Below are 15,936 nucleotides of genomic sequence, written 5' to 3'. Positions count from 1 at the left end.
AATCTAATTAGGAAAAAAGAAAAAAATCAAAATCCTGTCTGCATCATTTCCCTACTTATTCAAACATATATATATATATCTATATATGTATCTATATATCTCATATTGCATGTATTTGATCATTAGCTTAAATATCCTTTAGATGTACAGTTGGTATTAGCATTTATTGGTTTAAAGTTGCTCTACACCCAGTAAAAATATATCTATCTTTTAAAAACTAAAGTGAATCATTAGTTAATGTAAACATTTTTTCTTAAAAAAAATTCTATTCACTATTTTGTCTTTGTTTAGATCTCAGTCAAAGCAGCCATTGGAGGTGATATTTTATTATCAACCAGAGGAGCCTCTTCTACTCCTCTACTTACAAGAAGGTTTTGTAAACTACAAAGAAAATACAAGGTGGTACAGTAGTAGTATAGTTTTGTCTTTGTGAAGATAGAAATTTGAAGGGAGGTGCTTCCTATAACCTTTAAAGAAGTGAACTTGCTTGAATTATTCTTTCTTCGATGAGAGGCTTTTTTTTTTTTTTAGTAAAAATCCTTTCTAAACTTGATCCTTGAAGGTGGACAGGGAAGCTACAATCTTTTTTCTAATATTTCTCCTTCCAGGATGCCAAATGCTGTTTCTAGCTGTATAGTCTTCCCTCTTTTTCATCCAAGCTGACTTGTTAATAGGAATAGTGACTTTTAAATCATCAGTTCCCTACAAATACCTAGCAAAATACCCTAAATACAATAAAAGATATTTCAATTAATAATAGTTTATTAAAAGATACCTACCTGGAGCAACTATATTACATAGATTCCTTGTTTAATTTTTCTCTATTATTTAAAATACAGAATGCAGGGGAAACTATGTGCTATGCTGATTAATGTATTTTTATTTCTATAGAACCTACAAGAATAGAGCTTACTCCTAAAAGAACAGAGTTAACAGTGGGAGAAAGCATTGTCCTTAATTGCAAAGCAATTCACGATCCTAGTTTGGATGTCACTTTCTACTGGACACTAAAAGGACAGCCTATCAATTTTGAAAAGGAAGGTGGACATTTTGAAAGCATCAGGGCCGTAAGTTAATACAATTTTGTTCTTTGAATAATACTACTTTTAGAAATTTAGAATCAAATGTAAGAATTTTCTTATTGATGAAATGTTTAGGAAAAAGTTCAAATTACTTTATTTCATTATTCTCTCTATGCCAAACTGAAAGTAATACTTATTCAAAACTTCCCAGTAAGAAATTGGAAATACTTCATTATGCAAATTTGGTTTATTTGCAACGTGTATTCATTTGATTAGTACTGTCCATATTTACACCTTACTTCTCAAATATTATGTAGCTACATCAGCTGACTAGTATTATTTAAAGCATGCTTAGTAATTATGATGCAATGAATAAGTGAAATAAGCATGCTTGTTCTTGAAGAAATAGTAATGCTTGGAGATTCTTTAATCTCTCACAAACTACAGAATTTAAACTTGCAACCCAAAGTCAGAAATGCTTTAGCCTTAGATAAACATTCACAGACATGATCATTTCTCAGCTGCCAAATCTTTTCCTGTAATATCTTCTATTATATATCTACTAAATAGAGTAAGAAATCTTTTCAACCAAATCCTATAGTACCATCACAGTGTCTTAACTCAACAGAGAACTGGAAAAAAAGATCTTTTCCCCACACTGGCTTGTTTAAGACACAAAAGAGTGACACAGAGGGAGAGAAAGATGATGGAACCCGAGTGGTAGAGAGAATCTGGCTGGAATGTCCCTTCAATCCTGGCAGGAGAGGTGGATCAAAATGCCATTCACGCCTGCAACTCCAGTTTAAAATGCTGCCACATGCTTATTAATACCAGTTTATCCTTCTCTAAACACTGTAGGAAGCACTGGAAAACCACAGCTACCGTGAGCCCAAACATAAAAAACTCGGTTTGGATTGAATTTTATTTTAAAGTTAATGAGATACAGTGGGGAAAGTCCTAGACCCAAAGTCAGGAATTTTCTGGATCAAGTTCCAGCTCAATCCTTAATCAGCTATGTAACAAAGATCCAGTCACTTGACCTGCCTGGGCATTGATTGCATAGAGAACTAAAGTGATGCAGTTGGGCCAGATAATTTCTAAGACCCCCTCTCACTCCAGAATTTGACAAATTTGTATTAGGAGAATAGTAAGAATGAACTTTATTGCATTTTTCAATGCAAACAAAATTAAACATTTTCTTTTAACTTATTCTTTTCATCCTGATTTATTTTTAATTAATGAGAGAGACTGCATAAATAAGAAACAATTACCAACTGTATTATTCACATTTCATTAATAAATTAATTTTAATTAGCAATGGTTATGTTATATACAAAATTTATTGATCATGTTAAAGTCATTTTCCTCAAATTTGGAATTTTCATTTACCTTGAGTTGATCATTTCTTCAAGACTGTGGACAAATTTTATGCTATGAATGTCATAAAAGAAAACCAGAAAAATGTGACATAAAAATGTTACATTTGAAAACAACAAATATTCCAGCAAAAATATACCTTCTAAGGATTTTCTGTAAACATTTATTTTGAGTGATCAGACACATAAAATTATGTCTAAAATGAATTTTCGCTTCATAGAAGCAGGTGCCTTCTTTATTTTAAAATAGCAATCAATAAATGGTCTTGGTACAATTATGTGAATTCTTGTTTTTGTCTCTTAGATATCCACGTTAGTTTCATGTTCATTCATTTGTATCAATAAATACCTTTAATCCTTTAATAAGGTTAGTGCTTAATAACATCTGCTTTATCTCTCTTTCTACGTATGTTGTTCTTGCCCTTGAGAAGTACAAAATTGACTCCCTGCTCCATGCAAACTCATATTGCTTTAAGCCATTGTAAATTAGGCTCAGTTTGTAGACAGGGATAATAAACTATAGAACAGAAGAATAGAGGAAGTTATTATATTGAGAAGAAAGAAAAATATTTAGCTTTAAGGTCATCTAGGATTTATCGCTTTAGTATATTTAGAAAAAAATAATAAATTTTTTTGCTTTACTTTTTAAAGTATTTGGAAGCTTCAGACCTGCAAGGTCTGAAATAAATAGTCTATTCCCCTTCTCCTAATATCCTCAAAAACTGATTGGGTCCTGGCTGGCTTTAAGGACATACCTGATAGAGAATCCAGTTTTGTGACTTTGAAAAGTCAGAGGGAAAAAGGAAATCATTCTCTTTCCATCCCTTTTCTCCTTGTGAAATAATACGTCTGAGAAATGACATGTTTCAGAAGGAGGGATGAAAGAGTTATAAAGAAGTGAGATTTGGGAAGGCCTCTGAACGTGTGGAAACCTTCTGTTTGGGAGGACAGTTGAAGACTCTGGGATAAGAGGGCAGGCCAGGGCTCAGAGGAAAGACTGGTGGGGTGGTCTGTGGCTTGCTGTGTGTGTCAGAAGATAGCCACTAAGGAGATCTTAAGAATCTAGGCTGGCCCAGCAGAGTAGGAAGTCCAACAGGATTTGGGATTTAGGCAGGAAAAGAGTATGCCTTTGACTGGAGAAGTCTCTATATTAACTGCCCTGGGCTAACCAACCAGTGGGTGATTGAATGGGGATGAATCAGAAGAGACTGGGGGGATAGGTATATTTTTAAGCACATTAACACTGCATAGTGTCAGATGAAATCAACCAATCTTGATATTTTTCCATTTTGTAATGCCAAAATACAGCTTCATGAAGTTCCCTACTTTTCAGCTAGTTACAGCGATGTCTTTTATACATAGCCACTGGTTTGCAGATAAAGCTCTATGTAAAATTTTATGTGTAGCTTTTATAACATGTATAGGCAAGGTATAATTATGTTTGAAATAAAATAGTGCATTTGAACTGCATTTCAAGAGAGTGAATAAATAAACATATCATCACATCAGGTTAAAAGAATAATAGCTATTGCTTTGAAATCTATAATGAAAATGCTTCTATTTCTCTTGCCTCTTTACTTTGGCCATGTTTTACAAACCCAGCAATTTGACTGATTTTTGGAGTGAATCCAGTATTGAAGCCTATGTTGAAAGGGTCCAAAGTAAATCAATTAGTCTGTAAACATTTGATCCAGTTCACCCAAATCACATTTTGGCAATGATACGAGCTAATCGAAGGTGGCAAATTAGTGAGGCTATTCTTAAGATTCACTTTAGATTCAATTTTACAAGCTAAGTGCTGTGGAGGATCCAAGCTAAAAGACACGGCCCTTCTCCCCTAAAAGAACACAGTTTAAGGGGACAGGTAGCCAGAAATCTTCTATCAGAGTGCTGTCACGAGGGAGCTCTACATATTGCTGGCAGGAAGACTTGGTACTCAAACTGGATCTGGACTGTTAAGATTTTGCAAAGAGGTTATGAGGAGAAACTGCATTTCAGACAGAGCGAGCAGGTAAAGCAAAGACAAAGCAGAGAGCTCAGAGCACCTCTCAGGAACAGTGAGGAACCATAGCCCTGATGGTATAGTGAGGACAGAGTAGGGGATAAGGCAATATTTGTTGGTTGCGTTTAAAGGTGACCAGCAGAGTCCTCATTGTTAAACACACTGATTTTCAAGCCATGGAATCTGGATTGTATTTGGAATACAGCAGGGAGCCGTGTAACTCAGATTTGTTCTTTAGAAAGATAATTCTGACAGCCTTGTGGAGCAGGGGTTGAATAGCTTGCCGACTTGACATTCCTTCCTGGCAGGTTAAGCAGAGGTTGGGGCTTGCCAGGTGCAGTGGGAAAGAATCTGCCTGCCAGTGTAGGAGACACAGGTTTGATCCCTGGATGAGGAAGATCCCCTGGAGCAGGAAATGGCAACCCACTCCAGTATTCTTGCCTGGGAAACCCCATGGACAGAGGAGCCTGGTGGGCTACAGTCCACGGGGTCACAAAGAGTCTTCTGTGGCTGAGCGCGAGCGTGCATGCGCGCGCACATACACACACGCACTCACACACAGGTTACAATGAGACACTGACCATTATAAGCAACTGCCTCAAATAACCACTCAGTTATCAAATAAAGCATTTGCAACTGTGCTTTGACACAATTGTGTTTTGAAGCAGTTGTCTGTGTTGGTTAGAGGTCTTTGAGACTCTCTTAATAGTCTCAGGGTGTCTCAACAGCACCTAAATATGATCATTTGACGCCAAAGCCAGAGTCTTAATGGAGAACTGTGCTGACACATTGTTCTCCAGAGACTTGAAATTCCTAATTATTCATTCAAGATGTAAGCTAGTGTTAATCTTTACAGTGCATAAAGATCATTTGCACTGAATATCATGGAAGCTTGTAATTTTGCTCTTTTGAGGACAGAGAAAAAAGCCAAATATTTGTGATCAGGAAGTCTGGCCAAAGAATTGCCTTTTTCATTGTGAACTCTCCAAATGTGATAAACTGCAGCTAAATGAGCAACCAAATCAAAATGCACTATTTGAATGGTCCTTTGTATTTACTTGTTGCTCTGATTATAACAATACACTCAGGAAAGCAGAGTAGGGATGTTCAATCCCATTTTTAAATGAGGAAACAGAAGCATAAGACTTTCCCAGGCCACATAAATACTAAATTGGGTTAACAATATTAAATACACTATGATCTTTAAAATGCATTATGCTGATTCTCAGCATTTACCCTTTCCACATTCATTGACCTTTTCATGTTCAGCCCTTGTCTATAAACTGTGGGAAATAAAAATAAAAGAAAGATTTGGTTCTGGTCTCTATTATATGTTAAAATGACATAGAAAATAAAGTAACTCAAAAAATATGCCATAAGAAAGCAATTACTATTTCTTAAATTATAGTCAAATATTTTTGGAGACCATAAAGGAGATTAATGTGAATTTTTTTATCATTGTGGAGAAAAGTGAAGAAAGGAATTAATTTAGCACCTACTATGTGTTAAGCATTCAGCTATATTTATATGTATATATATAAACAGTGAGTTAAACCAGCCAAACCTATATATGTATAGGCTTCTCAGGAGGCACAGTGGTAAAGAATCCACCTGCCAATTCAGGAGACCCAAGAGATGTTTGGGCTTGATCCCTGGATCAGGAAGATCCCCTGGAGTAGGAAATGGCAACCCACTTCCGTATTCTTGCCTGGAAAATTCCATGGACAGAAGAGCCTGCTGGACTATAGTCCATAGGGTCGCAAAAGACTAGGACATGACTAAGCGTGCATGCACACATTTAATGCATTTTATGTGTGAAAGTGAAAGTCACTCAGTCGTGTGACTGAGTAGGGGGCCTCTTTGAGACCCCATGGACTATACAGGCCATGGATTTCTCCAGGCCAGAATACTAGAGGGTGTAGACTTTTCCTTCTCCAGGGGATCTTCCCAATCCAGGGATTGAACCCAGGCCTCCAGCATTTCAAGCACATTCTTTAGCAGCTGCTGCTGCTGCTGCTAAGTCACTTCAGTCATGTCCGACTCTGTGCAACCCCATAGACGGCAGCCCACCAGGCTCCCCCATCCCTGGGATTCTCCAGGCAAGAATACTGGGGTGGGTCGCCATTTCCTTCTCCAATGCATGAAAGTGAAAAATGAAAGTGAAGTCGCTCAGTCGCATCTGACCCCTAGCGACCCCATGGACTGCAGCCTACCAGGCTCCTCTGTCCATGGGATTTTCCAGGCAAGAGTACTGGAGTGGGGTGCCATTGCCTTCTCTGTTTAGTAGCTGAGTCATCAGGGAAACCCAAGAAAACTGCAGTGGATAGCCTATCCCTTCTCCAGCAAATCTTCCCCACCCAGAAATTGAACCGGGATCTCCTGCATTGCAGGCAGATTCTTTACCAGCTGAGCTTATGTGTAAATACACACAATCGCTCATCAATTCCTCATAATAATTATATAAATATAATTTGGGAAGAAGGTGCCTTCTGACCTAGACCTCAAAGGATGATTAGCATTAGGATAGGAAAAGAAGAAAGAGAAAGACAATCTTAGGTGGGAAAAGATATTGTATCTCAAGGTTACAAGGGTTCCTGGGAATTACTGAGTTTGTCCTAGGTTGATATATGGATTCCCCATCACTATCATCAGTATTCACTGCAATCCCTTTAGTGAAGAAGAACTCACTCCTCTGAAGTAGTCCATTCCATCACCAACCAGATCTGAACATCAGAAAATTGGAAAGTAGGAGTAATTATGATCAGCTGTATCGCACACATAGGAATCATAAGGTAATATGCCTGCTTCATATCCCTGGTGTTTGTGGATTATTAGGTAGGTAAAGGGGGCCAGAATATAAACACCTTGGTACCTCAGGATTTTTCATTAGCTGGAAGTCCTAGCCTATGTCAGTCTTATTATGGTTACTTCTGTTCCAAGTTTATCTTCTTAGGACTTAACCTCTATTTCCTGAGGAGTAAAAGTCTCAGAATAGAAAACAGTAAGTACTCGGCTGCACCATTCTCTTTTCTAATGGATAAATATAAAAATGAATGAAATCACTGGATATGCTTCCAAGGTTTACTAACGCACAAAGCTCTTAGGACTGAGAGAGCATCTGCTGCATCTGCCTCTTCAGCATGTTAGCAGGTGTAAGTCTTGAAGGCACTTCATAACTAATCAGAAAATGTATGAAAGGCAGAGGGTCAACAAAGTCACACATTCTCTTTGGCTCATTCTGCTCACTAGTAATATTCATACGTCCAAGTAGTACGGCCTCCTGCACACTTAGCCCTACCCCTGCCTGCCTGGAAGAGGGCTTGTTCTCCCTCCTCATTCGCTTTCTTGCCTCCTGGATCTTTGTCTTGCTCTGAATCCTAATAATTCACCAAGCTTCTGTAATGTGGTAACTCAGCTGGTGAAGAATCTGCCTTCAATGCAGGAGAGCCTGGTTCGGTTCCTGGGTCAGGAAGATCCCCGGAGAAGGGCCTGAAAACCCACTCCAGAATTCTGGCCTGGAGAATCCCCATGGAGAGAGCAGCCTGGTGGGCTACAGTCTATGCGGTTGCAAAGAGTTGGACACAACTAAGAATAGCACACAGCACAGCCGTACTCTGTTGTGATCTTTTGACGGCTACACATTTGCTTTGTAGCAGTTCCTCCCAGTCTTTCACCTAATTTAACAACAACAACAAAAAATCACATTGTCATGTTAATAGGACAGAACAGAGTAATAACCAACCAAAGCTTGAGGCTAAAAAGAAGAGAGGCTACACGCAAAAGCCTTACAATTTTCAGATCATTCCAGAAAGTGGAATGCCCTCTTATCCCAGAGACTTCAACTGTCCTCCCTTTTTGTCTGTATTAGAGAATATGCCTCCACCCACTCTCTTCTCAAAGTGGTAGTAGTTCCCATGGCAAAAAAAGAAGGCACAGGCTTCACTTTGTTCATTTAAAGGTAGTCTACTCAAAACATACCTTCTGGGTATGGAATTATGGTGACCATACAGAGCTCTTTGTTCAGTTAGAGCCTCCATTTTTGATAGCAGCTTTACATAGTATTATGGATAATGCAAAAGTTACCAGTTTCTCTGCAGTATGTTTTAGTGCAGAAATATAGGTTTGCCTTTTTCTGTTTGTTTTTTGAAAGAGAGAGAGGGAAAATAAAGCTTCTTGTAGAGAAAGGCAATTTTAGTGTTGGCCATGCTGAGAAAAATCAGATCAATAGTCTCTGATCACGGAGAGGATAAAAGCACCATACTTCCCAGAGATTGTCATCAGAGCCAACTGAAATGTTTCAGGTTATTGGCTTGGGAAAAGTAGGCAGTGAGAAATCGAAAACAGTCCTTTACCTCTTAACAGAATTTGCTTTTGCAGATTGTAGTGAGGTGAAAGTCACTCAGTTGTGTCCGACTCTTTGCGACTCCATGGACTATACAGTCCATGGAATTCTCCAGGCCAGAATACTGGAGTGGGTAGCCTTTCCCTTCTCCAGGGGACCTTCCCAACACAGGGATCAAACCCAGGTCTCCCGCATTACAGGCGGATTGTAGTGAAGGGAAGGTGGAGAATACTGGAGTGGGTAGCCTATCCCTTCTCCAGCGGATATTTCCAACCCAGGGTTCCTAGATTGTAAACTCCAGATATTAAACATGCTTTAGCTCACTAACTCCTGAAATTAAGTGTTTACAATATGGAGTATGGGACTCCATATTGTTCCCTTTGGAAGTTTCATTTCTTTCCAAAATTATTTTTCCATTTCATGCAAATATTAGCTGTCTAGATTTCTAGAATGCTGCATTCCTCTCATTTTTTTAACTCAAAGAAAAATTTAATCCTGAATGAAGTGCCTCTGCCTTTGGCAATGTGATCATTAGCAGGCCCCAATAATTTTTCAACCATTGTGACTGTAACCTTGACCCAAAGCCTATCTGATTTATTTCAGTGGTATTTATCAAGCCAAATTCTTACCAAATTCTAAGTCATTTTCAATAGCGAATTGCTTCCTTAGATTTATTAAATGTCTTTCTAATATGTGTAACAAATTTCTAATATAAATTTGTGTGCAAAATAACCATCTAAGTATTTTGGGTTTCAGTTTAGAATTTCCATTGTGTTCATTCATTATTACTCTAAATTTCTATTAGTTATCCTGTAATTGTGCATGGGAGAACAATCAAAGGATCTTGACTCTAGAATGTCTTCCCTGTCCTAATCTGAAGGAGACTATTTTTTTATGAGGCACCAAAAATCTTTATAAATTATATATGTACTAATCAGTTTAGAATGAATAAATAAATTAGTAAAGTATCAAATGTTCAAATCAAGTTACTGAAATGATTGCCTAAATTATCTTCAGAGCCTAATATTCATCTTTTCTCAATGCTCTAATTTCATACATAATCAGTGTTTGCTTTTATTTCTTAAAAGGCCACTATTTAAATCCTGATAATTTTTAAAAGTACCTCTCTCCTTCCTGTTTTCTTGCATTCCTCTCCCATTCATTATTTGCGTTGATCCATGGGCCGGTTCAAATATATTGGCTTAGGAAGGATAACTAATTGTGTCAGTTGGCTCGAGGATACCAGAGGCCATTGTCATAGACATTAGATTCCCGTTTCAAGACTGTGGCACTCTTTCCCTAAGTCACAGAATGTGAGTCCCTCTCTGGGAATGGCTATCCTGTCAAAGAGAGCTTTCTGGCCCTAATTATGCCCCACCCCCAGCCCATAACCAAGGATGGGGTGATGAATGCATGTGCGTGATGTGTGCTAAGTTGCTTCCTTTCTATGACCGTATAGACTGTAACCTGCCAGACTCCACAGTCCATGGAATTCTCCAGGGAAGAATACTGGAAAAGGTTGCCATGCACTCCTCCAGGGGATCTTCCCAACCCAGGAATGGAACCCACATTTCTTAAGTCTCTTGCTTTATCAGGCAGATTCTTTACCACTAGTGCCACCTAGGAAGTCTGATGAATGCATCAGTGAAAGTCTCTCAGTCGTGTCCAACTCTTTGCACCCCCATGGACCATACGGCCCATGGAATTCTCCAGAATACAGGAGTGGGTAGCCTTTCCCTTCTTCAGGGAATCTTCCCAACCCAGGAACCCTGGTCTCCCGCACTGCAGGTGGATTCTTCTAGCTGAACACACAAGGGAAGTCCAGGAATACTGTCGTCTGCATTGCAGGCAGATTTTTTTCCAACCAAACTGTCAGGGAAGCCCCAATGAATGCATGAAAGTGAAAATGAAAGTTGCTCAGTTGTGTTTGACCCTTTGGGACCCCATGGAATATACAGTCCATGGAATTCTCCAGGCCAGAACACTGGAGTGGGTAGCCTTTTCCTTCTCCAGGGGATCTTCCCAACCCAGGGATCAAACCCAGGTCTCCTGCATTGCGGGTAGATTCTTTACCAGCTGAACCACAAGAGAAGCCCAATGAATGCATACGGATGGTTAAAAAGTCCAAGTCTCTTGCCTCAAAGGAGGACACATCTGAAGGGTCTCTCAGCTACAGAACTCCTTGTGGAATAAGCTGAGGTCTTTATCATGACTGCTTCACAGTTAAACATCCCCTCTGCACAATTCTGCTTTCTTCATGTTCCCCATATGTCATTCCCCAATGGAGTCTCCATCTCAGAGTCTGCTTCTCTGAAACCCTGACCTAAGACAGCCATGAAGGCAAATGCCATCACTGAGAAAGCACTCGAAGCAAGTATGAGTAATAGTAAACAGTAATAATGATAATTTACATCCCTTGAAGGCCCATTAAATAGCTGACGTCAGCTTTTCAAGTGTTGTTTCTCTTACTTCCTACAAATATCCTATGATGTCGAGATTGGTTTTGTTTGCATTTTCTGTTTGAAAGAAAAAAACAAATTCAGAAAGATAGATAGCTTTTTCAAATTTAAACAAGTCTTATATAGGAGAGTTATTATTCAAACTAATTCTGAACTGCAATATCACACTGTCTCTGAAAATATTTGGTCAAACCTAGAGCATATCTACAACTATTTGGAGAGATAAAATTTTAAATTTCCTTTTTTATCAATGAATTTAATTTCAAATTATATCATGTTGTGAATAATGTAGATGAATATACTTCACCCATTTTATAATTTGTGGGTCAGTTATTCTCATTGCTGATAAGACTTTGATATATTCATCTAAAATCACTCACTCCCATAAAGTTATTAATTATATTTACAATATACAAGTTCTTTTTTCTGATATTTGCAAATTTTACTATTATGAGCAATCTTCTGGCCCTTTGCCAAAAATTTGTTTCTGTTATATAATGTAAAAGCAGTCCTACCAGCCAGACTCTTCAACATTTAATCATTTCAGAATAAATTTGAAACAGCTTTATTATCTGATTAAGACCTAAGTTAAAATAAATAAGTAGAATTTTATACCATGAAGATGTAAAATGCCCTTCCTCTCTCATGTATTGTATTTCCTTTGATTCCCACAATATTGTGAGACAGATGAATCACAAATAGATGAAGAAATTGAACCCCAGGAAGGAAGAGGGGTTACATCCCTCACTACAGAGGTTCTGAGAACCCAGGCACACGGAGGACACAGTCCCTATTACCATTTAAGCTTTGAGCTGAAAGCTTCATTGGCATGGAATCTAAATCTGGTTTTATGAGCAAAGATATGAAGAGCAAAAACTAGCTGTAATTCTTCACTGTGGCATTTTGAAAATTAAGGACAGGAAGAGATTGTGTTTTTTCTCCTCAATCTTACCTCTTTAACTGGTCAGCTCTGCCTATTTTTATCTTAGTTACTTGATCACTATTAAAACATTAAAATCATATGTTCTGTAAGATCAAAACACCACATTTGTTGTGAAAAAATTTTTCCATAAACTTTACTGAGGATGAGTTTAAAAACATCTTAAAATATCCTACCACACTTGCTTCTTCAGATGTTCTGTGGGTGTGTTTTCCCATTAATTAACGCTCACTCTCCGGCTGCTGTAATTGTTTCATTTTATAGTTTGAACCCCTTTTTATCAACTTCCCATTTTAGTCTTTTGAAAATACTCTCAATATGAATATGAGATGCAGTATGTTCCATTTTTTTATTGCTGAAGATCAGGCAAAGAGTATAGAACATAAATTCCACATTTGAGACACTTTAAGTCATTTGTGATTACTAAATTAGTTACAGAATGGTTGGTTTCATGTGAATTTTTGGCCACAAAAATCCAGTTTTCAAGTCATAGACTCATTAGGGGTTGAGAGTCTTCCCCCTTCCTCACCCCCAATGCTTCTGGTTCTTCTATTATAAATTTTCCATCCCTCCGCCAGAGTAAGTAACAAAATCTACTGTAAATGTTGCTTGATTCTTTCATTCTAGGCTTTACATTTCTGCAGGTTCAGAGGATGTTTATTTTCTGAACTCACACAGTAACTGTGCACATCCAAGACTAAATAAACATTTGTGAAGTTGCTAAAGGAATCAGTGAAGGTAGGAATATATGAAGTAAAAACTAGCCATTTAGATTAGACTGACTAGATTTTTTTTAAAAAATTGACTAACATCTATCTAGACAGCATTTTTTTCACTTTTTTTTAACCAAGAAAAATTTCTAACTTCTAATATAGCTATAGGAAATGCCAGTGACCAATAGTTTTATTTGTTTTGCTTCATATGAACATCTAAATATCTTGGATATTGTGCTGAAAGTAATTGTTTTCTCTGGAAATAATAATCATAGGAGTTCTTAATAAAAGAGAAATACATGTGGATTCTAGTTATCTTGTTGAAGCAATGCTGACATGTTTTATAGATTTTTTTGTTATTTTAAAAAGAATGTCCTATATAGATGTAGTATCCAGTAGATATAATTTAACCTACGGAGTGATAAAATGCATAGTATAATAAGGCCCTCAATACTAGAATTGTTACCTTGTTGGAATAATACATAACAAAAGATTATTCTTTTCAGTTTCTGAAAAGCTTGACAAATAAAAGGCTGTCTTTATACCCTTAATACCACATAAGGTTTAGGATTTTTATAAGCAAACATGGTTCAGTGTTTCATTTTGAAATACCATTGATATGTAAGTATTGTGTTTTTAACTATTTTCAAAAAGTAGTTTTCAAAAAGATGGGTTTTTGAGAGGCCATTATTTTCAAGATGTCTTTGAAATTCTACCTTTATTTCACAATTTCTTTCTGCATCTGTTTTGTATTAAGTTCTAAAGAGTGCATAAGTGTTATGATATGTTTAGCTTTCAGTTTTTCAAAATCCTGCAGTTTCTCTCATGGACTATTTTCATCATATTACAATATAAAACTCAATCTTAGGAGTCTAGAATTAATAACTCAATAGGGTACCTCTCAAAGATGTTTCTTCTCTTGAAAAAGGAGAAAGAGGAGTTTTTAAAAATAACTATTGAGCTGTTATAATATCATTCACTTTCTTTCTTCATCTGGTATGCCTTATAAAAGGTCAACTTAGAGAATTTGGAAAGCATGACATCATTATCTTTAAGGAATAATTGATGGCTTTATATAATATTTATCAGTGTATAATAGATGAATTCTGAATTTATCTCAGATCCACAAAGATGTACTGAACACCTATATGTTAGGTACCTGTCCAGGAACTGAGGACTCTGTAGCAGTTATGTGAATACAATTGAGAGGACTGCCTTTGGGGAGCTAGAGTCTTACAGAGGAACAAACATGTAAACCAACATGTAGCAAGAGCACTGGAAGAAGTATGTTCAAGGAATTCAGTCCAAGTAACACATCATCCAAATGGCGGAAGAAGGGAAGACTTCCGAAACCAAATAATACGTAAGCCTGTGCTTTAAGGAGAAAAAGAGTATTTCAGGCAAAACAAGGAATAGAAAGGTGGAAGACAGTAAGGTCAAAGGAATACTAAGGACAAAGAAAATACGAAAGACAAAAGCTTACCAAATTCTAATAACGATGATTTCATAGCCATAGCAAACCTCATCTAATATATTACTATCAGATTATTATTTAAAGAAAGCTTTGTATGTTGCCAATGAAAGTTACATAGATGGCTAAGATCTTTGGCCTCAATTATAGCATGTTACATATCCTTAGCCAAAGTAAAGCTACTAGATATTTTCAAATTAAATCTAGGGGTAAATTATTGCTTAGCGTAGGTGTATGTGCTTCACATAAATTTACTTGTTTCTAGAAGCTCTCTGTGGGGTACATAAAAAAGAAATTGACTATCATAGTGTTAAGGTTCAATATTAAAGGTCATTGAGATAAAATCCTGAGAGACATGAAACAGTTTTTGTCAAAAGATTGCTTGTTATTCTAGAAACATCTGCAAGAATACAATGTAGTTTAAAAAGGCAGGGACCTTTCTTCTGCATTTTTTCCCTTTATTATATTACATATTTTTGGAAAAAAAAGTAATCATACTTATTTTGCTAACCGTTGTCAGCACTTGGCATCATGTCTGGTAGATAAAATGTTTGCCAAATTATTTATTCTGTTCAGTTCAGTTTAGTCACTCAGTCGTGTCCAACTCTTTGTGACCCCATGGACTGCAGCATGCCAGGCCTCCCTGTCCATGAGCAACTCCCGGAGTTTACTCAAACCCATGTCCATCAAGTTGGTGATGCCATCCAACCATCTCATCCTCTGTCATCCCCTCCTCCTCCTGCTTTCAATCTTTCCCAGCATCAGGGTCTTTTCCAATGGGTCAGTTTTATTTATTACAGAAATGAATACTATTTTCTATTCTTAAATATAGTTATGTTCTCACTTAGTTTCTCATCTGGTAAATTACCACATGAAAAATAAATATACCAATATCAGGAAAAATTTTAATACATTTATTCACTTTACACTTAATGGTTACTTGTAGTATATATAGCACAATATCAGGGCAGGGAATATATTGTTGAGTAAAGCATGATATCTCCCTTCTAGAAGTCTTAATCTAGACAGAGTGTTACACAACTATTGAATGAAATAAGTGCTATAGTATTGAGACATTATGCTGTTGAGAGAAAAAAAACAAACTCTGGAGGAGAAATTTGAATCATTAACCAAGTATGTCATTGGGAGAAAAACTTGTTCTTAAGAATTAATGTTCAGTTGGATTCAATTAAATTTGCTACTAAAGTATATTTGATTAGCACAAGGTAAGGTTATTACCTTATCAAAAAGGTTATTACCTTTTTGATAATTTTTAACTAATCCTGCCTTGATTTTAAATCAATGCATTTTTCATTATACACATTACACACCTATAAAGCCAAAACAATTAACCATTTTGAAGCAGAATTAGCTAAAATAATTTGGAATGCATTAATGGTGAAGATATAACACTGTACTAAAGAGTTCAAAGATTTCATATAAAGAAGCCTAACCAAAACTACAAGATACTACAGTTTATCCTTTTTAATTGTTGAGAACCCCACAAATAAATATAGCATATTGACAAAGTTTGTTTTAAAATACTTATTAAATATAGTGGTATTATTTCCTAAAAGTATTTCTGAAGCCTGCACAATTGCCATTATCCAT

The 15,936-nt window shown here is 36.8% G+C and overlaps 1 protein-coding gene across 1 annotated transcript in view; it reads left to right on the top strand.

The window, feature by feature from the left end:
* Positions 1-15,936, top strand: part of CNTN5 (contactin 5) — a 1,555,907-nt gene that overhangs the window by 1,383,118 nt on the left and 156,853 nt on the right. Inside the window, exon 15 of the mRNA XM_043481782.1 lies at positions 892-1,067. Within this exon, the coding sequence (XP_043337717.1) occupies positions 892-1,067 (176 nt within the window). The remainder of the gene's footprint in view (positions 1-891; positions 1,068-15,936) is intronic.

Source organism: Cervus canadensis, chromosome 11 (genome assembly GCF_019320065.1).
Source record: "Cervus canadensis isolate Bull #8, Minnesota chromosome 11, ASM1932006v1, whole genome shotgun sequence".
In the NCBI taxonomy this organism is placed as follows: domain Eukaryota; kingdom Metazoa; phylum Chordata; class Mammalia; order Artiodactyla; family Cervidae; genus Cervus; species Cervus canadensis.
The sequence above is the reverse complement of the archived record's forward strand: the minus strand, read 5'-3'. Positions and strand labels throughout refer to the sequence as shown.